The following is a 26,966-nucleotide window of genomic DNA, read 5'->3' on the forward strand; positions in this document are numbered from 1 at the left end:
ACTCAGCGGTAGAGCGCTCGCCTAGCACATGCAAGGTGCTGGGTCCAATCCTCCGCACCACATAAAAATAAATAAATAAAGATACTGTGTCCAAATACAACTAAAAATATATTGAAAAGAAAAGCAGCCAGGCACAGTAGTAGTACACACCTGTAATTTCAGCAGTTTGAGAGGCTGAGGCAAGAGGATTTTGAGTTCAAAGCCAGTCTCAACAACTTAGCAAGGCCCTAAGTAACTTAACGAGACCCTGTCTCAAAATAAAATACAAAGAAAGGGCTGGGGATGTGGCTCAGTGGAAAAGGTCCCCTGGGTTCAATCCCCACTACCAAAAAAAGAAAAAAAGATAAGAGAAAAGCAAATTTTGATTATGATGATTAATGAGAGAAGCATCAGTCCCATTAGATGTTAAAATACAAAAACAACAACTAAAACAGTATGGTTATGGACAAAAATCTCACAGGAAATGTCAATGGCAGAAAATAAGCAATACCGAAATATATTTCTAAGAACTTGATTTCTCTATAAAAACTTAAAATGTTAATTACAAAAAGGAATACTAAAAAAAATGAGACAGCAAAATTTTTATGCCAAGGGTATAAGGTAATTTGTCATGTGGTTTTCTGTGCGACAAAGCAGAAAGGAGCCTGGGCTAGAGGCCAGGGGTCTGAGTTCCAGATACAGCCCCCTGCTGAGCAATCTCAGGCCAGGTCTTTCCCTTTTCTGGACCTTGGCCCAACATTTTAATGGCAAAAGATGAATGCAGATGACCTCTAGTGGCCTTTCCAACTCAGCTTTCTGGGATTCACAGTTTAGGAATCACTCCCCTTTTTCTGGTTTCTATAGCAGCACCAGATAGAAGCACATAAAGAGCTTGGGCCTTTCCTGGCCCCAAATCACCAGGAGACCTTGTAGGCTGGCTCTGCTTACTCAGTATCAAGGTTCCTGCTGCAGAAGGGCCCCTAATACCACCAGGGAGGGATTCAGAGATAAATGAGGCATGGTGCTGGCCAGAGAAGATCAAGGTTAATGGAGAACAACAATGGACACAGACACAACACAGGATAATCTCAGGTGGCATGAAGTCAGCCCAGACAGAGGTGAAGGTACTGTGGGGATTTAAGGGAAAGAGCAAAAGAGTCTGGCTGGGGATTACACAGGGCTCTGCAGCAGAGATGGCAATCTGAGGCTGAAGATGGCGAATGTAGTAAAGGTAGGAGGACAAGGGAGACACAGGAGGCCGGAAGGCAGAGAAGAAAGGAGAGAAAGGCCCATAGTAAAGACCTATGTGGCTATAGGGACTAGGAGAAAGTGAGCTCCTCTAGGCAGAGGTCTTCATTTCATGTCCCCTCTGTAACCCCAGTGCCTAGAACAATGCCTGGAACACAGGAGAATCTCAATAAATATTTGCTAATTCTTCCAGTCACTCACTCCAAATACTTTCTTAGGCACAAAATAATAGTAGCTAACATTTATGAAATGTTTACTGTCTTATCAGGCACCATGCTAAACATAGCACATATAGGGCTCATTTGAACTTTAGAGCAGTCCTATAGAAAAGGTGCTGTTCTTATTCCTATTCTATAGGTAGAAAAACAGGTTTCAAAAGGTAGAAAGGCTTGCTGAGTTCTCATGGCTAGTAAGAAGGAGCCAGGGACAAATGCAGGGCTCCAGGTCTCCCTGCAGGTGTTCCTCTGACACCTGGGCGACAGCTGGGTGAGTGTCAATTCCCTTGTCGACAAAGAATGACTGTTATTATATCTTGTTGGAAGATGGGAAGCCAGAGGTGTGAACTGGGAAGCAGGGCTTATGGGTGGAGTCTCTTTGGCTATCATCAGAGCTGTGGTTTGAAAAGCACTAGATAAACTCTTAATGACATTCCATGTCAGTCATTAGTGTCAACAGGTAAGTATACTACAGGCTTCCTTCCCATAGCCCAGGTAAGTATACTACAGGTTCCTTCCCATAGCTACATGCACCACCTGGTAATTTATGTACCCATGGGCAACAGCTCGGTAGCTGGCTGTTCAGGCACAGTCCACCAAATTGGGGACCTGCACAAGGTCATAGGTTTCCCCTCTCCCATCATTTTAGTATTCTACCCTAGGACAAGTAATGTTTTTTCAAAACCACATTAACCTCTTGTTAAGGAGGCTGAGGACTGAGTAAGTCTAGCCTTACTTCATCCGTTACTGTTGTTGTTTTTGTTTTTGAAACAGGGTCTCTTCCCTGTGTTGTCCAGGCTGGTCTTAAACTCATGGGACCAAGGGATTCTCCAGCCTTGGCCTTGCTAGTAGCTAGAAATACAAGAATATTGTCAACATAGCCCTGTGGCCTTGGCCCAGCTCTCTGACTCAGGATCAATCCCACCATAATCCCTGGAGAACAAATGACACCCATGAGCCTCTCAAGGTTCTTTAGAGAATGTCCAATTTCACCCATTATTACAGAAATACACATAGAAAACAACTCTACATTGTTACTCCTAACCAATATGGCAAAATGGCAAGGCATAGGGAGGGAGATAAACAAGTAAAACAGCTATCGACAAACAAAAATGATGAGTCTTGATATTGGAGTACTGTGGGGGACAGGCAAACATAATCAGCCTCATGGTAAAGGGGTTCAATATTTCTGGATAACTATCTAGTAATATGTAACAAGAACTATAAAATTGTTCATGCCCTTTGACCTAGAAATTCCACTTGGGGAATGCTTCCCAGTAAAATACTAAGAAAGTAATTTGTACAGAGATATTCATAGCTGTGATATTTATAATAGCAAGAAGCTGGAAAGAGCCCAAAGGCTCAGCACTTGGGGATTGACTAAGTAAATTGGGTCAAGTGAACACCTTGGGATGCTCTCCAGCCAGGAGGAACGAACATGTGCAGTCTCAGGTGAAATGAACACACGACCCTAGGAAGTAAACCAACTCAGACAGCCTCAGGCTTCAGCTTCCACCATGGAAATGTACAACCAGTGACACCATGTTGCCTTCATGCTAATTCAGTAAGTCAGTAGCCTTCATGTCAATTATGAGGGCTCTAAAGGTCATTTCTCTTATCTTTTTCTAAAGGTCATTTGGAATTAACTGGGCTCTTTTTTTAAAGAAGATATTTAAAATGCTGAAAAGGAATTCCACCAAGGAGATATCCTAATGATTCCTGGGCAGACTTATCTCCTATAGTTCTGAATATAATCTCCTTCCTTGTGTCTCTGCAAGAGGAGCCAGGCTCACCCTTGTGGCTGCACAGGGGCAGTGCCAGGATTGGTGTGGAATCCTTGCCCTGGGCCCTGGGAAGTTGCAAGGGCTTCAGCTTCCTTGAGTCCAGACACCATCCTGCCATAGCTATCCCTGCCAATGCTCTGGCCTTCCCGTTCAGAGTCTCAAGGGCTCACCTTGTACTCTATTCTTTCTCTCCTGAACCTTAGAAGAAGCTACTGAAAAGCAGATTGTCATGAGAGTCCAGATGACCAGAACATCTTCCAGAGCCAAAGTATGAGTGTCCAACTGTGACACTGCAGGCAGGCCCAGGACATGCCACCCACTAGATTCCTGGGCCCCAAATGAACTCTCTAGGGGCAGAGTCTTGGAATATATATTTTTAAAACACCCCCAGTGGCTACCATGATGCAAACCACAATTCTAGAGTCTTGTTGCTTAAGAAAGAAGTCACGAACCTGCCCTTCTGGGCTGGTGAGTTCATCAGGCACATAGCCAGCTTGCAGCCAGAATCATGGCAGAGACCGCCCACCCCCATGTATACACACACAAACCATGCAAGAAAAGGACTCAGCTTATACCTAGAATATTGGGGAGGGTTCTCCACAGGCCTCAGAGAGCATCTGTGCTCCCTCATCCCTCAAAAGCCAAAAGTAGCCTATGCCTCAGTCCAGGCACTGGCATCTCCCTGGGACGGTGGCCACCCACACTCTTCAGGGTCTCCCACATCCTGCTGCAGGGTTGCCTGCTGCAGGAGCTTCTTGGTCCATGCCCACCATGCCAGGTGGGGCAGTGGGGGCCTGTGGCCCCACCCACCCAGGCTATACTTACGGAGTCATTTTATAAAGCTGCGTCCTCCTCTCAAACAGCGACCCTCCCCAGGCCCAGGGCCACACCCCGGCCACTGGCGTGGCCTGGGCAGACTCCGTCTCACCGCCCCCTGTCTCCACGACACTCTTCAGCTTCACATTGGTGCTTGAGTCCCCCGGCCTGTTGTTAGGAAACACCGAGAGTCGTCACCTTGCCCCCATCCAGCTTCCCTGCCAAATGAGAACTGACGGGAGCTCTGCAGTCCTGGGAATGGAGAGAGCAGAGGAGGAGGAACAGGGAGGGCCTGTAGGCAGGTCTCTTCCCAGTGGTCCTATGGCAACTTTCCAAGCCCTATCAGAGATGTCAAGCAGGTGATGTCAAGGAAGAAATCCACTTATGCTGGGACCTCCCTCTAAACTGTTCCTAGGGAATAAGACAGCTGGGGGAACCTAGAGCTCCTCAAAAACACTGACTTGGAGAGTGGGATCCTGGGGCCTAGTGTGGCCTAGTCTGAGGATTTGGATTTCTTAGGGGATAGAAGCACAACAGGACAACCTTTCAGGAAATGGGGAGGTCCAATATATCCTGGGGCATGAGCTGGGGCTGAGGGGCACAGGACAAACCAACATGATCTCTAGCCGTTGATCTGACTGTACTTATCCTACTCCCTCACCACAGGATCCTAGAATAAGAGTGAGAAGAAGCTGTTTATTCCCAACTAGAAGGCCCTGCCTAAGGGGAGGAAGCCAGGCTTTGGCTTCTCTGGAAGGACATTTCTGCTCCTGGGGCCTTGTCCATCTTCTTCCCTCCCCACTACACACCTCCACACACTGGCCCAGGAACAATCTGACCTCAGTTCACTGATAGCACCCTGCTGTCAGGGAGCTTTGGGGGAAGCTCTGGTGAGGCTGGAGAGGAGCCAGGGCATCATCCTTGGAATCTTCCTACACACAGCATCCTCACTGATGCCAGGCCCAAGGAAGAACTATCTGGTGTCCTGTTCAGAGAATCTGTGCCTATGAGGAGACAAGGGACAGAGAACATCAAAGGACAGAGAGGCCAACATGCTGCTTCTCAGCCAGCCATACACTGTATACTTGCTCTAGGTACAGTGGAGAGGGATCAGTGTTACATGGGGTCACCCTGGGGCACACTAATGGCTGGTGGTGGTGGCCTGCCAACCAGGGGGAGGAGGTAAAGTGAGCTGCATCAATTGCTGAAATCACCCATGAACAGGCAGAGCTGAGTCCAACATAACTAGGGACACAACTATGACTGTACCATGTTGGGAATGGGCCCAGAGCCTCACATGGTATCTGCAGGGAGGATATCTGGTTTTCTCATTATGTTTGATTACTCTTCAGTTATCTCTGCTAACAAGGATTCACAGATCCCAAATATGTATAATAGTTTCAGAGATCCTTTGGCCCAGTGGTTTTCAGTTAGAGTACTCCCTTTCACTGGAAGGGGTGGACAGAAAATACATAATCAAGTGGCCGGAGTTCCATGCCCGCATCCTCTCCCTTTCCCCGCAATGCTTCCCTGGAAATACTTCTGGATGATCCTGGAGCTTCAAATGACATTTGAAAATCACTGGTCTAATCCAACGTTCTTATTTTCAAATAAAGAAGCTGAGGCCCGAAGCGGGTAGTGATTGGCCAAAGGTCACACAGCAAGTTGGTGATAGAGCCAGGACTGGCCCTGTGACTCCTAACTACTGAGGTTACTGCATATACCCCCAGTACTAGCTGAATGTAGCCAGCAACCTTGCCCATAGCTATGAACTTCTCTTTCTGACTGTCTCCCACCCACTCTCTGGCTCTACTATACAGAGGGACCTGGTATCTGGGCCACCTCTTCCAGAAATGAGACCCAAGTTGGGTACCAAAGCTCTGGTCCCTCAGGACTAGATCCAGAAGCTTGTTCAGAGACTCTTCTCATCCTGTGTTCTCCCTGGGTGACCACTGTACTCCATTTGCTCTCCCATCTACCCACAGGGCATACTTCTGGATGGCATCCCTGAATTCCAAATGTCTCTGGGCTCCTGCAGAGCAACCCCTAACTGTCCAGGTCCAAGACTGACCTCAGCTCACTTCAGACATGTTCTTCTTCCTGTTTTCTAGTGACATGAACAGCCCCACATCCACTGCCATTGCTCTAGAAACCCAGATGCCATCCTAACCCTTTTCTTTACTAGCCCTGTGATTTGATCTGCAAAACCTCCCCAACACGCTGCCTTCCAGTATCCAGCCTCCTTCCAGTATCCCTGCCTCCAGTACCACCCACTCCAGGAACATCCCGCTTTGACAAGTCAGTCAGTCTAAGTATATCACTGTGGGCTAACAAGGCTTCCTCCACAGCCCTATTCTACAGGATACAACCAAACAACACCCACCACCCCAACACACACACACACACACACACACACACACACACACACGAGGCTGGCAAGGCCGCAGGGTCTGCCCTGACTCCTTCCTTTCTCTGTCCTTTCCCCTCTAGGCTACCCTGCCTGGCCTAGCCTGTGTTCCAGGCAACCTCAAACTCCCTACAGAGCTCCTCACACAGCTTCATCTTGACCATCTCCTGACTCTGCACACACTGTTTCATTTCCCAGATCACTGTTTCTCCAAGTCACCTGAGAGTCACCTGTTTCATCATCCCCTATCATACTGCAGACTCCCAGACACAGCCCTGCCTGGACCTATTGAAAGAGATCTCTGCATTTTTAATATAGATTATAGGGGTTCTAAATGTTCAGAAGCACCACTCCATCAGGCCAGTGCCTCTTGTCCTGGCCTCCCTCCTACCTCAGCTGGGCCTCTTTCTGCCCCTAAACTCTCTAAGGTGAGGCTGACAGTGATTGATGTCTTCCCTGCTGGGGTGTGAGCTCCCTGAAGGCAGTGACTATGTCTTTCCCCACCTGTAACTACCCTGCCTGGCACAGAAAAGAGGCTTAGTGATGAATGAATAGGACCCTCAGGTGAGCCCCACTGACCATAACCAGGAGGAGGTCATAGGTGATCTAGTAACAAGTCATAGCTTGTGGAAACACAGAAGTGCCTCTGCAGGTGACACCTGTTCCCTTTCACCCCATCCTTCATACAATAAAGGTGGCATATTGGGATTGTGGGTAACTTTAAACAGTGATATTTAACAATCAGCTTTCCAAAAATTGTTTGCATGCATAAAAACATGTTTATTTTAAATTTTGTTGACATAAAGGTTATATATCAATTTATAAATACTAATAAAATATCCCATACAGTTTACTGTGTGTTCCCAGAAATCAATCCATCCTTTGATTTCTGCCTATCCTTGGCCAACATATGGCTGCAATGACAAATGAGTGTAGTTCTGACTTAAATGCTGATTTGTATTTGTGTTTAACATATAAGAGGAAAGTGAAACAACAAAGACAGAACTTCACTCATTTAACAGTGATTTGAGTAACTGCTAACTTGGCTAATGATTTTGAATATTGGAAGAATATTTCTTCAATGCCTTGTGCTATTCACAGTGTAGCAGCTACAATGACAACATTTTAAAATTTATTCTGTGTTGGTAACGTTTGTTTCCATCACTTTCTTAAAGTCTAGATAATCAACAAAACAATAAATCTAGTCTTCATTTACAGGATTCGCTGACTTCTCTGGTCTAAACATTCTCTTCATGGCCAATTTTGTGACATGACTGGGCACAAAGTGGGGGAGAGATGCACAGCAGCAGACTTTAACAGTATTTTCACTTCACAGATACAGTAGAGCATCCTCAAGAGCACTAATGTGGTAAAAAGTAAAATAATTTGGAAATAGGTTTGAATATGTTACCCTAATATAATTTATAGTTATTTAAGTTGGACATATATTATTTTAATTTTATATAGTTTAAAATTCTTAGTGACAGCTCTTTAATGGTGGTTATAAACATTTTCCTTCATTGTGCAACTGAATTTTGTTGAGTCACTGGAGCCAGCTCCAGTACAATAATCCTAAAGAAGTAAACATGACCTGCATTACCCAACCAGCCACCAGAGAGGCTCATTACCTCCCCCACAGCTCCAAAGTATAAACTGTTCAATCCCAAAAAACCAAAGCCAAATGTTTTCTCTGATAAGCAGATGCTGATCCATAGTTGAGGGGGCGGGGGCCGGGGGATCGGGAATAATGAAGGAACTTTGGTTTGAGTAGAAGCGAATGAGGGGAGAGGTGGGGTTGTGGAGATGGGAAGGACAGCAAAAAGAGACAGACATTATTACCCTATATACATGTATAACTACACTACTGGAGTGACTCTGCACCATGTACAGCCAGAAGAATGAGTAGTTTTGCTCCATTTGTGTACAATATGTCAAAATGCACTCTACTGTAAAATAAATAAATTTATTTTTTAAAAAATTTAAAAAATCAAAAACAAAGTGTAGGCTGTTGCTACCAGAGTGGACATGCTTTATGCATGTATGGAAATATCCCACTGAACCCAGTTAACATGTACAATTAACATGTGTTAACAGAAGAGAGCCTAACTGACCCTGCTGTGTGACCCAGGCAGTGTGTTTCCACTATGCAAGCCTCAGGCTCTTCAACTTTGAGGGAGAGTTAATATCTGCCAACTCATGAAGTGCAGGAAAGTTGACTCCCACTTATGCTTCCTCCACATACACTCAGTACACTCACAGTCTAGATCTTTTCCATCATCTCCCCAATCCCTCAGCATGCATACATATTACTTGGATACTCCATGCACATAGTTTGGGCACACACATACACCTGACCCTCTCAAACCATACCACATACAATTAACATGTCATCCTTCATATACTGCAGAGCCTAGCTGTATAACTATACTACTGGTGTGACTCTGCACCATGTACAGCCAGAGAAATGAGAAGTTGTGCTCTATTTGTGTACAATATGTCAAAATGCATTCTACTGTAAAATAAATAAATTAATTTTTTTAAAAAAATTAAAAAAAAAAAAGTATAGGCTGTTGCTACCAGAGTGGGCACACTTTATGTACACTTTAGCTGACCTATAGACAGCTGCCTCCCACACACCACTTCAGACACTCCAACTCTGCCTCATACATACTCTTTCTTCATATACCCAAGCCCCCACAACACAAATACTCACACAGGCAAATGTACCTGGAACTCCCTCACAAAATTCATATACACATACTCCCTGTTATGGTTTAGATCTGGAATATCCCACAAAGACTCATGTACAGCAGTGTTCAAAGATAGGTTGGGGAAAGACTAGATCATGAGGGCTTACTCCATTGATTTGGAGTATGGCATAATTGGGAAATTGTGGAAACTGTAAGAGGTGAGGCCTTAATTGGGGGAGGTAGGTCACTGAGGGTAAGTGTTGACAGGATATATATCTTGTCTCTGGCCCCTTCCTTGTGTGTTCTCTCTGCTACCTGGTTGCTATGAGTTGAGACGCTTTCCTCTACCATGCCTTCCACCATGATGTTCTGCCTCACTTAGACTCAAAGCAATGGAGCCAGCCAACCACAAACTGAAACCATGAGCCAAAATAAATTTTTCCTCCTCTGAGTTGTTTTTCTCAGGTATTTTGGTAAGAGTGAAGAAAAGTTAACAGCATGCTCCCCTCACTAAACACCTCTCCCATTTCACATGTAAATGATGCCTTACCCTGACAGCCACTCCCCAACACTCCAAACATGCCCCCCACACACATCCCCACCCCCAGCATAAGCACATATACCACCATGCTTCTGTCCACCATCTGCCTATATTCCTTCTCACACTCACATGTCTCAGGCACTCACACAGGCCATCCTAATACAGAGCTCTCACCCTTGTGATGTCCCCATATTGCCCCCCAACCCCCACCCCTGTTCTAGGACAGGAGACTCCCTGCCAGCCCTCTGAGCCCACACCCCAGATCAAGGAGCAGTGAAGGAAATACTGACAGCATGAGGCAGAAAAGGTGGGGTGCACTTCCCTAGAGTGTCATCTTGCTTCCGTGGAGGTCAGGCCTGTGGCTTGAGGCATAGGGGGACTACTGAGGACTGCCAAGAGAGGCAACAAGGAATCCTGGCTAATCAACCTCCTTTGCTACTTTAGATCTGGTCCCAGGCATTGCAAGTGGCTCCAGCAGCCCCCACTCCTTCCTGCTTTCTCTAGGACCCAAGTCCCAAAGGAAGATACCCATCTGCTTCCTGAAGCTCCTTCCATACCAGCGAGAGTAGAGGACAAGCTTCTAAGGAGTGTGAGGGCCTTGCTCAGGTAGTAGTGAATGCCAAGCTTCAGCGGCCCTGACTCAGGGAGGCAAGGATCCTGCAGGGCAGGGACTATGAGAAGGTGAACAAGGAGGTCAGGGGCCCAGGTACAAATTTCACAGGATACCTGGGACTTTAGGTGTCCTTAGGTATCCTAAAATTTGCCAGACTGAGGCATGCTGTCTTTGGCTGTCCCAATCCTCAGCTCCACTTAAGGGCAGGCCCTGTCTGGGTCCTCTGACCATTATCCTGTACTTTTGCCCTGATTGTCCTCACCCACACCCAGCCCCAGTCTGTCAGTAGCAGAGATGCATTCTGGAGTGAGGGGTCTGTCTCTATTCCTATTACCCCAAGACTCCCTCTTGGGCCACCCCTTCATCTGAATAGGAAAGAACCAGTGTGCTTTAGATGCTGACTGGGTTCTGGGGCCTGTAATAGGCAGATGCCAGCATATCTGCTGAGATGTTCCCAGCCTAATCTAATAGCCTCAGAGTGAGTCCTGCTGGACATAGAGAAACCTTCTCAATGGCACACTACCCCTTCTACCAACAATCATCTAGAATAATGGCTGAGGTCTTAAAGGGCAATGTTGAAGTGGGCACCTCCCTCTTCAAAGCTCTTCTCTCTCATTCTCTCTTCCTCTTCCAGAGACAGGTCACTCCAGACTGGCCCCACCCTAATGCATTCTGATCTCTTTGTATTCTACAGCCTGCTTCTCCCAAATGATGCTGCTTTCAAATTTCCATGGCAACAGCAGTCAGCTTCCATGATGGATGAGTTATAATAGCCCTTCTCCTTCCTCTCTATCTAGCCTAGAACTTTCCAGTGGATACAAGCTGGGCGTCCAGGCCTGGGCTTGAGTCTTGGGTTGGCCATGATTCACCTTGTGGCCCAGGGCAAGTCCCAACCCTCTTGCCACAGTGTCTCTGTATGCTCAGTGATAGTGAAGCTACCCTCAGCTCGGCAGCTCAGACTCACCAACTCTAGGTTGAGCCAGCCTCCCCTGAGAGGATTTCCAAAATGAAACCACAATCAGCAAAGGGTCTCCCTTCCCTTCCCACACTCCACCTCACCCAAGCTGCTTCCTCTTCACCTTTTGGCCCTTTTTGAGCTGTTTAAAATGATAGAAAACAAGCCACAAAAATACTAAGGTTATGCTGAACAACTCTGACACACCTTGGCCAGATAGGTATAAGCCATGCTTACCAGCAACATTTTCACAGGCACATGGGATCCATGCATGTGCATAAACTCAGGAACATGTACACAGTGTTCATACAAAATGAAAATCTACATAACTGCTAAGACCAACATTTACACAGGCATATACTTCCAAACACACACACACATTCACACACACACACACACACATGCACTTGCACATGCACACGCACACACCCTGGCCCTGCTTCTGATAAGGCCCAAGGAAGAGCAGGTGGAATGTCTTAAAAGAGTCAAGCCCTTGAGAAGGGACTAATCACAGATGCAGAAAAGACTGCATACAGCTGAATATTCCTTTATTTCTAGACTAATAAATTTTTAAATTTCCACAAAATGAATTTCCTATGAAAACATAAATATTTAAACTTTAAAGAGAAACAAAGTTGATTAGATTAATAACCATAGTAGAAACTAAAAATGCTAATGAGCTTTATACAAGAAAGGTGCCAAACTAAGATAAATTTGGGAGTAAGATAATTACTGGATTAGAGAAATAATTCAAAAACACACAAAAAAGATGTGACCAACTAATTTTGCAAAGTCAATCCCCTCAAAACCTAAAATTCTGCTATAAAACAGCCTCACTTATTAAAAGTATATTTAAAAATCTAAAACATTTGCAAATCAATTTGAGAGTAAATCAAAAGAAAAACATAATATGCATCAAATAGAGTTTATTATGGATTTAGATAGTTTAATATTAGTAATTCTATTTATATAATAATACCACATTAATAAGCCTAATAACATGACATATGTTTTAAACAGATAACAAGATTTGTAAAATTTCAGCACTCATTTCTAATTATAGGAAATGCCTTAGTACACTAGGAACAGAAATATATTTACTTAATAGGATGAAGATTATCTCAGATACAACTCAACATTGTTTTATAAGTTCCAGTCAATGCCATCAATAATCCTTTTTCACATACTTACAGAAAACAGAAGATAAACTGGTCACTATTTGTGTATAATGATGGTCTACCTTGCAAAATCTAAGAAACTCATAAATAGGTCAGTAAAGTTGATTAATTACAGAATAGCTATTCATAAATAGTTTCCCTACATACCAGAAACATCTAGTTAAAAATAATAAAAAAGGATTCTATTCACAAAAGCACCACAGTAAAAGAACATATCTAGAAAACTTTACAAGAAATGTCCTAGACATACATGAAAACTCTGACAGAATGAACTACAAATTTTTACATACACAAACACCCCTGATAAAAGGAGATAGGTCCTCTGTTTCTGTATGGTATTATAATTTTGTCAAATAAATATATAGATTTGATGTCATTCAAATCATAACTGCAGTAGGATTTTTTTTCAACTGGACAAATTTATTCCAAAATTCATCTAGGAAAATAAACCAGTTTTCCAAGATGCACAAGACAATTTGCAAAAGAAACACAAGGATGCAGATGCCCTGCCAGATATCAAACTATATTATGAATCTATAATAATCTTCATCTGTACTAGAAATATGTACCCAAAATAGTGATAGTGACATGAGAATGACCAAAAGTACCAATCTAGTAAAGGGATAGGTCAATGTATACAGAGGAAACTGGCTAATGATAAAGGTAGACTTTTAAAAGATGAAGGAAATGTTGGATTATTTAGTAAATGGTTTTGAAGTCAATTTGCTGGCCATGTGGAGGAAAAAAAGGTTATATTCCTATTTCATATTATACACAAATACAAATAACAGATTGAAGATTAGTCGTAAAAAAGAAAATAACAAGTAGAAAACATCAGAGAATATTTTCATCATTAGCAGTAAATGGGGGAACTTATCTAATCCTATTTCTAAATCCAGAAACTATACTTTATTAGGCAAAATGCATTGATTTTTATTAAGTAAAAATCTTATCTCTTAGGCAAGAGACGCATTACTGAGTGAATGTGAAATTGGCAAACATGCAGTGAGGGAGGCATTTCAGATAGTGCTCGGAAGTTGATTGACAGCCCTTCTGGAAAGAAATATGAAAACATATTATCAAAGAACTTTAAAGATTTTTATTCTTTGAGAGCCTTTAATTTTACTATCTAAAACAAAAGTCACAAGAGCATGGAGATTTATGAACCAATATGTTCATCACTGAGAATTTAGAAATTATAGAAATAATGAAGATAAGGAGACGAATCAATGTATTTCATTGTCCATAAAACTACTATATAGCCATTAAAAACAATATTTGTCCAATAATATTACGGGAAAATATGTTACATGAAAAAGTTAGGTAACAGTTCACACAATTTCACTAGGATGTATGCACATAAATGTATATAACTGTTACTTGGAAATAAAGACTACCATATAGTTTTCAGATAACACCCAAGATTTTTTAAATAGCACCTAAGTAAAATTTGAGCCCATTTTTCAATTAACATATTCTCTTCACTAATGAAGAACACAAAACAAATTTCTTTTTTTTTAAATTATTGGTTGTTCAAAATATTACAAAGCTCTTGACATATCATATTTCATACATTTGATTCAAGTGGGTTATGAACTCCCATTTTTACCCCGTATACAGACTGCAGTATCACATCGGTTATACATCCACGTTTTTACATACTGCCATACTAGTGACTGTTGTATTCTGCTACCTTTCCTATCCTCTACTATCCCCCCTCCCCTCCCCTCCCCTCCCATCTTCTCTCTCTACCCCATCTACTGTAATTCATTTCTCTCCCTTGTTTTGTTTTTTTTTTTCCTTTCCCCTCACATCCTCTTATATGTAATTTTGTATAACAATGAGGGTCTCCTTCCATTTCCATGCAATTTCCCTTCAAACAACCCTTATTTTTAGAATCTCTTCTGCAGTGCTCACAACTCCACTCCCTCCTGATAGTTCCTAGTGGAAACACACTGGTTCTTGGGCATTAGCTCCTAAAGGCTTCCTTCCTCACCCTGAGTTTGAGCTGTTCCTTTGTTCTATGCAATGTCTCATTACACTGCATTCCAACAAAGATGCAAATGCTGTTTGTGGGACAAGTTAAAATTAAGTTGACAAAGAGCTATGGAACAAAAGAAGTGACAAATGTACATTTTCTTTAAGGTCCACTAATTAGACCAAAAGTTATTTTCAAGCTGACAAACTTCACTGAAGAGAAAAAAATAAAATAGTTCTTTACCCAGGATGGTTTTGCTTCATGGTAACAGCTTTTTGGCCTTACTCATTTTCTTCTTTTGTTTTGTTTTTAAATTTTTTTAGTGGTAGAAGGACACAATACCTTTATTTTATTTATTCATTTTATGTGGTGCTGAGGATTGAACTCTACCACTAAGCCAAAACCTCAGCCCTTCTTCTTGTTTTAATGAACTAAGGGTTATCAGGAATGGGCATATAAGTAAAATATTCTAAAGAAATGTATGAATGAAAAGATGCTGAAGTTCATTATTTTCCAGGAAATAATGCAAAGTAAAACCATAATACTGTGTACTATATACTCAGCAAGATAGCTAAAATAAAAAGACAAAAAAGACCAAGTTTTGTTGGGTATGTTTAGCAACCAGGATGTATATCCTGCTGGTGAACATGCATTGACAGAATCATTCTGGAAAACTGGCAGCATCCACTGTTACTGAATTCACAGGGATTATAATACCTATTTCACAAAATTGTGAATATTAAATAAGATATATGGAAAACACTTAACACAGAGTTTGGCACATAGTAATATTACAATGATATATACTATATGTATTATATTTAATTGTACCCTATATTTAATATTACATATAATTGCATAACAATTTAATTCCTATCATTGATCTCCACACAAATGCATACACGTATGCATTGAAAGACAGCCCTATGCAAGAAGCAGGAAGGTAGCACAACCTCTCAGTACTCCTCAGCTTTGGGCTTGATAGTTCTGCTGACACCCAGGCCATGGAGGGAAACTGGCATTGGGTCTCCTTGTTTCCACCCGCCATGCCAGATATAATCCATGATTACAGTAAATATACTAAGTAGACTTCTGAAGAGTTTAGCACTGCGTGTGATTGAGGACATCTAAGTAGGCTTCCTGGGGGAGATGATATCAAGTCCTAAGGGATGATGAGCAGTTTACCAGGTGAAGACAGGAAAGGACACTACACATCTTATAGATGGCAGGAAACACAGGTGAAGCCCAGAAATGGAAAGGAGCGTGTGAGCTCACAGCCTGGTGTACATGGTAGCTGGGAGAGGCAGGACATGAGAGGATGCTGGAGAGCATGGAATCAAATAGGAAAGACCTTTTTATCTCCATGAAAAATGCTCAGCTCTACCGGAAGGTTTCAGAGAAGCCACTAAAAACTGATAAGTAGGGGATAATGTGATCATATCTGCGCTATGGGAAAATAATTCTGACTTAGGTGTGGTTAGTGGATTGTAATAAAACAGGACTAGAAGCAAAGAGGCCATTTTAAGGCTATTACATAGTAACTTAGACTAAAGACAGTGAAGGTCTAAAGTAATCTGTGGACAGAGAGAGATAGAGATGCATAGAAAAGGAGGGAAGAAGGGGGGAGGGAGGGAGGCAGGCACAGATTTAATAACCAGAAATATGAAATTGAAAAGAATTACTTCATATATTAGGGATAGGTGAAGAAGAGGTCATGGTGGCCTTTAAAATTTGGAGCTGGGGTGATGGAGATAGAAAATATAAGAGGAGAGATGATTTTGAGAATGGTAATGTTGGTTTAAACCATTGAGTCTATGTGATAGCTAGATGGGGATGCAGGCTAGGCAGTTGAATTTGGGACCCTAAACCGAAGGAAATTTCACGTTCAGCCACAATGAAGTATCAGGAACTAAATTTACCTTTCTGCCTTAAAACTTAGAAGCCAGATAAAATATGTGAGACAATAGTTTCCAGACACTTGACAACAGACAATGTGGGACAATGATCAGACAGAAGAAAGCAACAAGGTGAGACACACATGTGACCAAAATTGCTACCTGGAAAGTGTTTCCAGGTCTCAGCTTTTGGAGTGAAGAAAGGAGAGCCTGGTGGTCTCACTGAGTTGAGGAGATAGAGGTCAGAGTTCAGGGAGATCAAGACAACTAGAATTTGATAATCAAAATATCAGAGAAGAGGGAGCTACATAGGGAGGATGAGGAGAAGGAAGAAGGGAAAGAGGAGGAGGAGGGAAAAGAGGAGGAGGAGGGAGAGAGGGAGGGAGCAAGAATGCAAGCAGGACTGAGAGGATATGAGAAAGCAGAGCACACATGAGAAAATTACCTAAGGTCAGGGAACAAATCACCAGAGAGGAGTGGGTGGAACAATCCTAGATACTCAGAAGGAAGGGAATAATCTATATTTCCTCTGGCCACCTCCTGACACTCATGGCATTAAGAGTTCTCAGAAGAGAACTACTTTAGTAGGAAGGCCAAGATAGTCTTGGGCTAAAGGTTGCTCTGGGCCTGCCCTATAAAGCCCTACAAAGAAAACCTCAGGAGAGTCAACTAATTCTAAGTGACTTAACTGAACCCAGCCTAACACTATTTAAAGGAATAGAACAAAATCCAGTACCCAGAGATAAAAAGAAATTCACCACATCTTTTAATAAAAAAATTACTAGGCATGAAAAAAAATAAAAGAAAATAGGAACTATAACCAGAAGAAAAATCAATCCCAAAAGTGATACAATAAGAAATATACAGCAGGCATGGTGGTAAGTGCCTGTAATTCCAGCTCTGGTGGGCTAAGGTAGGAGGATCACTTGCCCAGCCTGGGCAACAGAGTGAGACTCTTGTCTCAAAAATAAATTAACAAACAAAAAAATTTAAATTAAATCAGGTTAAACAATGAAATTAAATGAAAATTTAAATTTAAAAAATTTAATTTAAAAAACAAAGTGAAATGAAATAAAATAAAAAGAAATATACATATATCTGATCTTTGTCCCCAGTTCTTGACATAAAGCTTCTAAAACCCTTGAAATTTTCTAAATAACAGAAGTGTGTGTGTGTGTGTGTGTGTGTGTGTGTATGTTTTTTTTTTTTTTTGGTACTTGGGATTAAACTCAGGAGCACTTGACCACTGAGCCATATTCACAGTCTTTTTTTACATTTTTATTCTGAGACAGAATCTCATTAAATTGCTGAGGCTGGCCTCAAACTTTTGATCTTCCTGCCTCAGCCTTCTAAGTCACTGGAATTACAAGTATACATCAGCACACCCAGCTAGGAGTATATTTTTAAAATTCATAAAAAGCCCCTTTTAACTATACCTGGGTTTATTACTAATGCAGTGATTCTTAGTGGGCCCTCAGATGGCTTCAGGATGGGGTCTGGTTCCCAAAGGTACCAACCATTGAAGGTTGGAACTTTCAATCCCACCCCAAGACCACTGGGAGAGAAAAGAGACTGGAGATTGCATTCAACCACCAATGGCCAGTGGTTTAGTCAATAATGCCTATGTAATAGAACCTCCATAAACCCCTAAACAATAGGGGTTGGAAAGCTTCTGGGTTGGTGAACACATCTAGGAGCATGGCAGATGTAAATGGTACACCTTGCTCTGTGCATCTCTTCAATTTGACACTTTCTAAATTGTATCTTTGATAATTACAGGTAGTAGTTAGTAAATGGCTTTCCTAGGTTCTGTGATCCATTCTAGTTTATTTTCATATTTGAGGAGGGGGGCCATGAGAATGCCTAATTTAGGGCCAGTTGGATAAAAGTATAGGAGGCAACCTGGGACTTGTTATTAATACCCGAAACTGGGGTAGTCTTGTGTGACTAAGACTTTTCCTAACCTGTGGGATCTGTACTAACTCCAAGCAGTTAGTGTCAGTATTGAATTGAACTGTAGGATGCCCTGTTGGCATCCAGGAAGTTGTCAAATTCATTGCTGATATAGGAAAAAACACACATATTTGGTATTAGAAGAGTCATGGGTAAAAACAATATAAGTAGGAACTTTCCTAAAAATGACACAGATGACAGAATGAGTAAAAATGTGAAAAGAGCTTTTATAAGTTTACTCCATGTACACAATGTAGAGGAAAATACAAATATAATGAAAGAGAAATGGCAGATACAATTAAGACCCAAGTCAAACTTTTAAATGAAAAATACAATACCTATAACAAAAATGTACACTGCATGGAGTTACACACAGCAAAGAAAAGATTAGTTAATTTAAATAATACATAGAAATATTCCAAAATAAAACACAAGAAAAATATTGACAAAAATAAACCGAATTATCAGTGAACCATGGAGCAGAATCAAGCAATCTAGATATATGTAATTAAAGATCCACTGGGGGCATAGAAGGAAGAGGAGAGGAAGAAAAAATATTTGAAGAAATAATATCCAAAATCTTTTCAAATTTCTTGACAGTTATAAACTCACAAATTCAAGGAACTCAAAAGATTTCAAGCAAAGAAACATGAAGATACCTCACAATCAAATTCTTGAAAACCAGTAATAAAGAAAATCGTAAAAGCATACAGAAAAGCATAGGCAGGGCACTGCAAACAGAGGAACAAAGAAAAGAATGGTAAGATACTTCTCACCAGAAACACAGCAAATCAGTACTGAAAGAAAAACATCCTTTCAATTTAAATTTTATTTATGTTCATAAAATGAAGACAAAATAAAGACCACTTAATACAAGCAAACAGTCTTAATCAGTACTGTAAGAAGTATTACAGTAAGTCCTTCAGAAAAAAGGAAATGATTCTTGATAATTTGGAAATTTGAATATACATATGAAGAATACCAAAAATGGTAAAAAAAATATAGGCGCACATGAAGTATTTTTTTTTTTCTTATACACACACACACAAAAAACAAGCAGCCAGGCATAGTGCGCACACCTATAATCCCAGCAGCTCGGAGGCTGAGGCAGGAGAATAGTGAGTACAAACCCAACCTCAGCAAAAGTGAGGTGCTAAGCAACTCAGTGAGACCCTGTCTCTAAATAAAATATAAAATAGGGCTGCATATGTGGCTAAGTGGCTGAATGCCCTTGAGTTCAATCCCTGGTACCCCAAAAAATAAAAATAAAAACAAGCAAATTAAATCTAGTAACATCAAGATTAGACATCTTGACCAACTGGAATCAATCCCAGGAATATAAAATTGATTTATCCTCCAAAAATAAATTAATAGAATATATAATATATTAAGAATAAAGGACAAAAATCACATAATTATCTCAATAGATGCAAAAAAAGCATTTGACAAAATTCAACATCTTTTCATGATTAAAAAAAAATATTTAACAAGTTAGAATAGAAGGTTTCCTCATCGAGATAAAGATAATCTATGAAAAACCTATAATTGGCATCATATTAAAGGTGAAAGACTGAATGAATTTCTACCTAAGATCAAATTCTATTTACCATTTTACTGGAGGTTCTAGATAATATAATTAAACAAGAAAATGAAATAAAAGGCATCCAGAGTAGAAAAAAAAAAGTAAAACTTTCTGTTCATAGATGGTATGATATTGTTTTAGGAAAATCTAAAGTATCTAGCAAAAAACTATTAGAACTAATGAAAAATTCAGCAAGTTTGCAGGATCAACATACAAAATAAGTTATATCTCTATATACTTTCATTGGACAATCCAAAACTGAAATAAAGAAAATAGTTCAATTTACAAGAACATCAAAAAGAATGAAATATTAAGGAATAATTTCATAAAAAGTAGTACAAGGTTGGACATTGAAAACTACAAACTTCTTCTAAAGAAATTTAAGTCATCCTTAATAAATAAAGACATCTGAATTTATGGATTAGACGAGTAAATATTGCTACAGTGGCAAGACTCCCTGAATTTATCTACATAACCAATGCAATACTCATCAGAATACCAGCTGTATTCTTCACAGAATTTGACAAGCTGACCTTAAAATTCATTGGGAAAAATCAAGAGACCCAGAATTGCCAAAACAATCTTGAAAAGGAACAAAGTTGGGAACTAACACTTCCAAAATTTACTACAAAACTATAGTAATAAAGACAGTATGGTGTTGGTCTAAAGATGGACATATTGATTGATACAATAGAATTGAGAGCCCTGAGTTGGGGTGGAAGCTCACATTTAATAGTCAATTACTTTTCAATAACATGCCAAAACCATTCAATGGGGTAAAGAAGAGTCTTTTCAACAAATGGTGCTGGGACAATGGAATGTCCACATGCAAAGAATGAGTTTGGACCCAGCTATAGTTTGGATATTGAATGTGAGGTTCGGTGGACCCATAGAAGGAGGAGTCTTTTATCACAGTGGGTATACCCTTAAAGAGGATTGTGAGATCCTGGTCTCTTTTCTCACTTTTGCTTCCTAGCTCCTGAGGTGAGCAGTTTGTTCTACCACATGCTAACCACTCTTGGCATCTGGTATACCCACCAGAGGCCCATAGCAATGGGTCCACCTGATCTTGTACTGGAAACTCCAAAACCATGAACCAAAATAACCTTTTTCTCTTTATAAGTTAAGTATCTCAGGTATTTCATTGTAACAATAGCAAGTTGACTAACACAGACTCCTACCTCACATCAACACAAAAATTAACTCAAAATGAAATAAACACATAAACTAAATATAAGATTTAAAACTATAAAAGTCTTCAAAGATAATATAGGCAAAAATCTTTGTGATCATGTAATAGGCAATGATTTCTTTCAAAAGGTTTCTTGCAAAGGGCCCTGTCAAGAAAGTGAAGACAACTTCAGAATGGAATAAAATATCTGCAAATTATACATCTACTAAAGGTCTTGTATCTAGAATATATAAAGAATGCTTTCAACTCAATAATAAAAAAGACAACCCAATTAAAAAACAAAGTATTTGAATAGATATTATTCTAAAGAAGATACACAAATGGATTATAAGCATATTAGTTGTTATGATTCATTAGGGAAATATAACTCAAAACCAAAATATAACACCACTTCACACTGACTAGGATGCTTATAATTAAAATTACAAATAACAACTTGCATTGGAAAGGATGTAGATAGAAAAATCAGAATGTAAAAGAGTCTGGCGATTCCTCAGAAGATTGAGCACAGATTGTAAGCATATATATATCCAAGAGAAATGAAAACATATGTACATACAAAAAATGTGAACACAAATACTCATAATAACATTACTTATAATAGTAAAACGTAGAAACACCCAAATGTTCAACAACTAATGTATGGATAAACAAATGTGGCATATACATGGAATGGAATATTATCAGCAATTATAAAGAAATGAAGTACTGATACACGGTACAATATGGGTAAACCTTGAAAACACTACACTAAGGAAAGAAGATAATCACAAAACACCATATATTTTATTATGACCTTTATATGAAATGTCCAGAATAGACAAATCTCTAAAAACAGAAAATAGAGGAGCAGTTCGCTAGGGCTGGGCTTGGTAGGAAAAAGGAAAAACTGCTAATGTGCATGGTTGTTCTACAGGGAAGGAAAGTAATGAAAGTGTTCAAAAACTGATTGTAGTGATGGTTGCACAACTTGAAATCATGGAATTGTACACTATAAATAGGTGAATTACATCCCAATAAAAATGTTAGTTTTTAATAGGTAATTGGATGTTTAAAGCAAAAACAATAACATCGTATTGTTGGGTTTTTTACACAGAAGCAAAATGCATGATGATAATAGCTCAAAGGAGAAATGGAATTATATTGTTGCAAGGTTCTTATGCTATTCATGATATCATCATCTGAAGAAAGACTGTATAAATTGAAGATATATAAACTTTACAACAACCATAAAAACAAATAGAAACATTAAAAAGTTATGGCTAATAAGATAAAAGTGAAAGATAAAATAGAATCATAAAGAAATAGCTAATCCCAAAGAAAGCAAGAAAAGTGGCAAGGGACGGGGGGTGATAGGTGGAACAAATAGAATACTGATAGCAAGATGGTGGGAGTAAACTCAAGTCTATTGATAATAATAGTAAGTTTAGACTATCTAAACACTCCAATACCAAATCTATCAGACTGGATAAAAATGACACAATTAAATGCAGTCTAAAATAAAACTACTTCCAATATAAAAGTGAGGCTCAGAGTAAAAGGATGAAAAGATATGCCATGCAAACAGTCATCAACAGAAATCCAGAGTGATTATATTAATATCAGACCAAGTAGACCTCAAAACAATTTTTTTTTTTTTACCAGGGATAAAGAAGACATTTTATATTGGTGAACAGGTGAACTCCTTGAAAGCACATAATAATCCTAAATGTTTGGGCACCTAAGAAGGAACTTCAGTACATGAGCTACAAAAACTAAAAAATAGAAACTAAGGAAAAGGTCTGGGGAGCAGTTCTAGTCTTCAGCTTAGAGATGGAAGTGGACGCTATGGTCATTGATGGGATCACCAGAAACCCAGGTAAGGGAGAAAAGAGATGAAGATAGAAAAAGAATTCTCACAAAGACTAAGAAATCAATATAGGAGAGAGCAAACAAGAAGTAGGGTCATGGAAGACAAGGGAAGAGCATACCAAAGTCAGGGTGTGTTCTATGTCAAGTGTGGCTGGGAGGTAGAGGAGGAACTGAGAGGCTTCAGCTGGATTTATATGAGTCATTGGCATGAGCTGCATGGGTGGTGAAGTGGAGGCAGAAGCCAGGCTGTAGTGGACTGAGGACTCAGCAGGAGCTGAGGAAGTGGAGATGACAGACATGATGTTGGTTTCAATAGATGAAAAAGAACAGGAGAGAGGAAGGGTTGTAAAGTCAAGAAATTTGGGGTTGTTTTTTAAACTAGGTTACAGTGGAAGATGCCAGGAGAGTGGGGACACAAAGGTAAGCAGGGAGGGATGAAGGGAGAGAAGGAGGGAGAGATAAGCAACAGAGCAAGGTACTGGGGTGGGGGCAGGATATAGGAAGGATTATTAGATCCCCGGTGAAGAGTCTAACCAGAAGAGGAACACCTATTTCTCAATATGATGGGGGCCAGGGGCATAGATGGGCATAGATGGGTAAGTCTGGAGCACTGGCAGAGGTTAAAGAAGCTTCCTTCTGAAAAGTCTTCTTTTCTCGGTGAAATCAGAGTCTAGGTTGACTGCTGAGAACGAGTTGGGGAGCTGTGGTGTGAAAAAGTCAAGGGTCATGTGAGAGCTCTGAAGTGGCTGTGGGGTTGGAATAAGCCTGAGCAGCAGGTCTGCTGGCAGCTCCACTGAGGACTGTAGACCATGAATTTGAACCAGTGTAGTCCACAAAGGGGTCCCCTCACCCCTCTACACCAGTACTAGAGAAGGCAGACCATTCCCACACTCTAAGGTTGGGGTAGATGCCTAAGAGGACAGACGGCAAATGGTGAGCAGCTGCAGAGACAAGCTATAGGGTTCAGATAGGATCAAAGCGAGGAGAAAAACTGGGGGTGAAGGTCTTTCTGAGCTGACACAGTAGCAATGAGGGGGAACAGACTGCATAGGAGGTACAAAAAGACTAAGATTTTAGAGTTTCAACAAGATGCTGGAAATGGGTTGATAAAATGAAGGTGGCATTTAACAAGTTGAAGACAGGAGTCTCAGAGGTTGGGGTATGGAGGCAACGTCCTCATGGTCATGGAAGTGCCTGGTATGGTGGTAAAACCTAGATCAAACACCACAAGCCAAGAGTCCAGTCTTTCTTGCTTCACCATATCCCTAAGGACCATATAATTTTGCCTTCAATTACAACTATTCCCAACCTATACTGATGTGCCCCTATAATTCAGCCCTCAAATCTGAGGCTGTTTGAGTTCTCCTCAATTCCTTTGTCCATCTATTTACAGCTCTGTATGCCCACACAGAATAGGTCACCAAGAGTGAAATGGCATGCTTGTTGGTACCATCTTGAATTCAGCAGTTTTGCCTGACATTAAGGGCTACTAGAAGAGCCTTTCAACATGGAAGACCCAGAGTGGTACTAGAGGCTCTGGATAAAGTAGGGAGGTAGCAACTTTCAGAAATACACCAGCCCGGAAACCCAGTATGGCCCAGGGATCCCTATCATCCAGCATAAGCTTTAGATATACAGTCCACATGATGCACTGGGCCTCCATTTACATAAGTCAAAGTTATGGCCAAAGGGCCACTTGCTCCCAGTAAGCCTCTTGATTCCCAAGTGAGGCAGGCTCCCTCATCTTTACCACACATAAAAAAAAAAAAAAAAACCCTAAGCAGGTGGCCTGAGTTCTAGTTCTAACTCTACCATGAACCTGCAGTGTGACTTTGCCTTGAAGCCTCAGTTTTCTCTATTAAACAAAGGGTTGGATGTAGGATCTCAAAGACTCTTGAAGACTTGACACAGCCTATGGGTTAGCAGATACAGGAAAAAGACTCATCATCTCACATCATTCAAACTGCACCTGCTGCAAAAGACAAATGAGCTAAAATCTTCAAGTCTCATTAGAGCTCTCTCTCTAAAGTACACTACTAATACCTCCTCTCCTCCCCAAGACCTCTGCACCAGGTTCAAGTGATAAACTTGACCACCACATTTTTCTCTTCATGAGATGTTCTTTAGGCTTAAAAAACCAATCTGGTCTGAGGTTGTGTGTAGAAAAAAAGAGATACAGGGTCACACCTGAGACCTATGGTTCTCCACAGAGTTTCCCTTTTAGGCTACCATCATCACAAATCCTATCAGTGTTCCAGGACTGACAACCTTGGGCGGGGGGCCAAACCAGAGCCCTAGGTGTCCCCTATTTCTTTGTCTGGACCTCGAAGGGCAGGCTGATCCTCCAGGTGCTGTGTACCCTAGTGGCCACTCCACAGAGGGAGGGAATTCCATTACCTTGCCTCATCTGTACATAGGGACGGGCCTCTCCTTCCCAGGACTGCTATTTCTGACCATCCCAATGGGCCAAGAAATACATCCTAAGGACCCCAACATCAATAAATTACAAATAAGGTCCTGTTCAGGAGCCCTGGGAAAGACCCAACTTCTGTCCTCAGAAGACAGGCCTGGGGATGCCACCTAGAGACAAGGCGTATCCAGACCTGGGTACTTGGATAATGAGGCTGGATGTTCCCGCACCATGATCTCCTCAGTGGTTTGGGGCCATAGCCTGATCACATGTGAAAGACACCCTCTCCTCAGGTGGGCCTGGCTGAGAGTCCTAGGACAGACTGGTGAAGACAGCCCACACCTCTGGGCCTCTGGTCAGCACCACCTGGCTGGAGTCAGGGCATAGGAGCACAGGAGGATCTGAGAGGAACTAACCAAGCCCACAACAGCCACCCTAAGTGCAGACTTTGCCTAGTGGTTGCACCCTTCCCTAACCCCATGTCACACACATACCCCAGCTCATATGGGGTCCACAGCCATCAAGCCACCCACTCCCTCCCCATACCTCCCTTCACAATCCCCTGAAGATGATCCTCCCTTCCCTCCTTCCCTGACAGCTCACCCAGCGATCTCCCTTCCTTCCTTCCAGTACTTCCTCCTGGTTGTTCTCCTGAGAAGGAAAAGAAGGGGTGATTCTCCACACCTTTGCAGCCTCACCTCATCATCCCCACCTGTTGTCTGGGCACAGTGTGATCACTCAAGGCCTCCTTCAGTGCCCTGGTCTCAGCTGCCTCAGGAAGTGAGTTCAGTGACGAATTGGGGTGGAGGGACTTCCACAGGGTGCTCCCTCTGAGCCCAGCACAGCAGGCAGGCAGGCCAGAATGAGGGCGCGAATGGCTGGAGCGGTGGAAATGAAGTGTGGGGTGGGGGTGGGGGCAGGAAGAGACTGGAAGGAGGAGCCCACCAGAAGAGGCATGGAGGCAGGACTGTGGAGCAGCCAGATGACTTGAAACAAGGGGGAGAGGCCTTTACTCCAGTGGTGAGGATCCCCTGAGATCCTGGGCAGATTCTGAAGTAATGAGGCCACCCTGATCACCAGTCTAGAGCCTCAGGGGCTTGGGGATAAAGGCAGGGAGCCCCTTATGGTGAGCAGGGAGAAGCACCTGGGGGCAGAGGAGGCTTTGGAACTGCAAAGGGAAGGGTGGGTAGCTGGAGTTAATGCAGGGGTGGGGTTCACGGGCTAAAGGTAGGAGGGTGTTGAGTGCTTACCGATCTCTTCGGTGGCCCCGTTTCAGGGGCCCAGGTTTCCTGTGCTGCTTTGAATGCCGAGATCCCATGGGCTGGGGAATGCCTCCTGGGGACAAAATCCCTGTCTCGGCAAAAGAGTGCAAACCCAAAAAGAAGATAAAGTTGTCCTAGCCCCCATGGTGGCCAGAGGATGAAGTACTTGGGGGATGGTCCTGCTTCAGGCTGCACTTGAAGACCTGGTGCCTGTTGAAATGCCTTGTATTCAGCTTAGGACTGAAGCCAGCACAAGCCCACTCAGGTGTCTCCCTTCATCACCGTGGCAACAGTCAGACTAACAACCACCATCACTGATTAATTAGGACATGGAAACCTGTCTGCTCTTCTTGTCCCCCTCCCAAACCCTTCAGGACTAGATTGAATCCTCAAGGTCTCATCAGCCATGCCACACAG

General features: G+C 41.8%; 1 protein-coding gene across 1 annotated transcript in view; it reads right to left on the minus strand.

Annotated features, from left to right (window-relative positions):
* The window catches only part of Tub (TUB bipartite transcription factor), a 57,109-nt gene extending 30,415 nt beyond the window's left edge, over nucleotides 1-26,694 (minus strand). Inside the window, 3 exon segments of the mRNA XM_027942385.2 lie at nucleotides 25,891-25,938; nucleotides 26,538-26,656; nucleotides 26,659-26,694. Coding sequence (XP_027798186.1) covers nucleotides 25,891-25,938; nucleotides 26,538-26,656; nucleotides 26,659-26,694 — 203 coding nt within the window.
* Between the last annotated feature and the right edge of the window lie 272 nt (nucleotides 26,695-26,966).

This window comes from Marmota flaviventris, chromosome 9 (assembly GCF_047511675.1).
Source record: "Marmota flaviventris isolate mMarFla1 chromosome 9, mMarFla1.hap1, whole genome shotgun sequence".
NCBI classification, from domain to species: domain Eukaryota; kingdom Metazoa; phylum Chordata; class Mammalia; order Rodentia; family Sciuridae; genus Marmota; species Marmota flaviventris.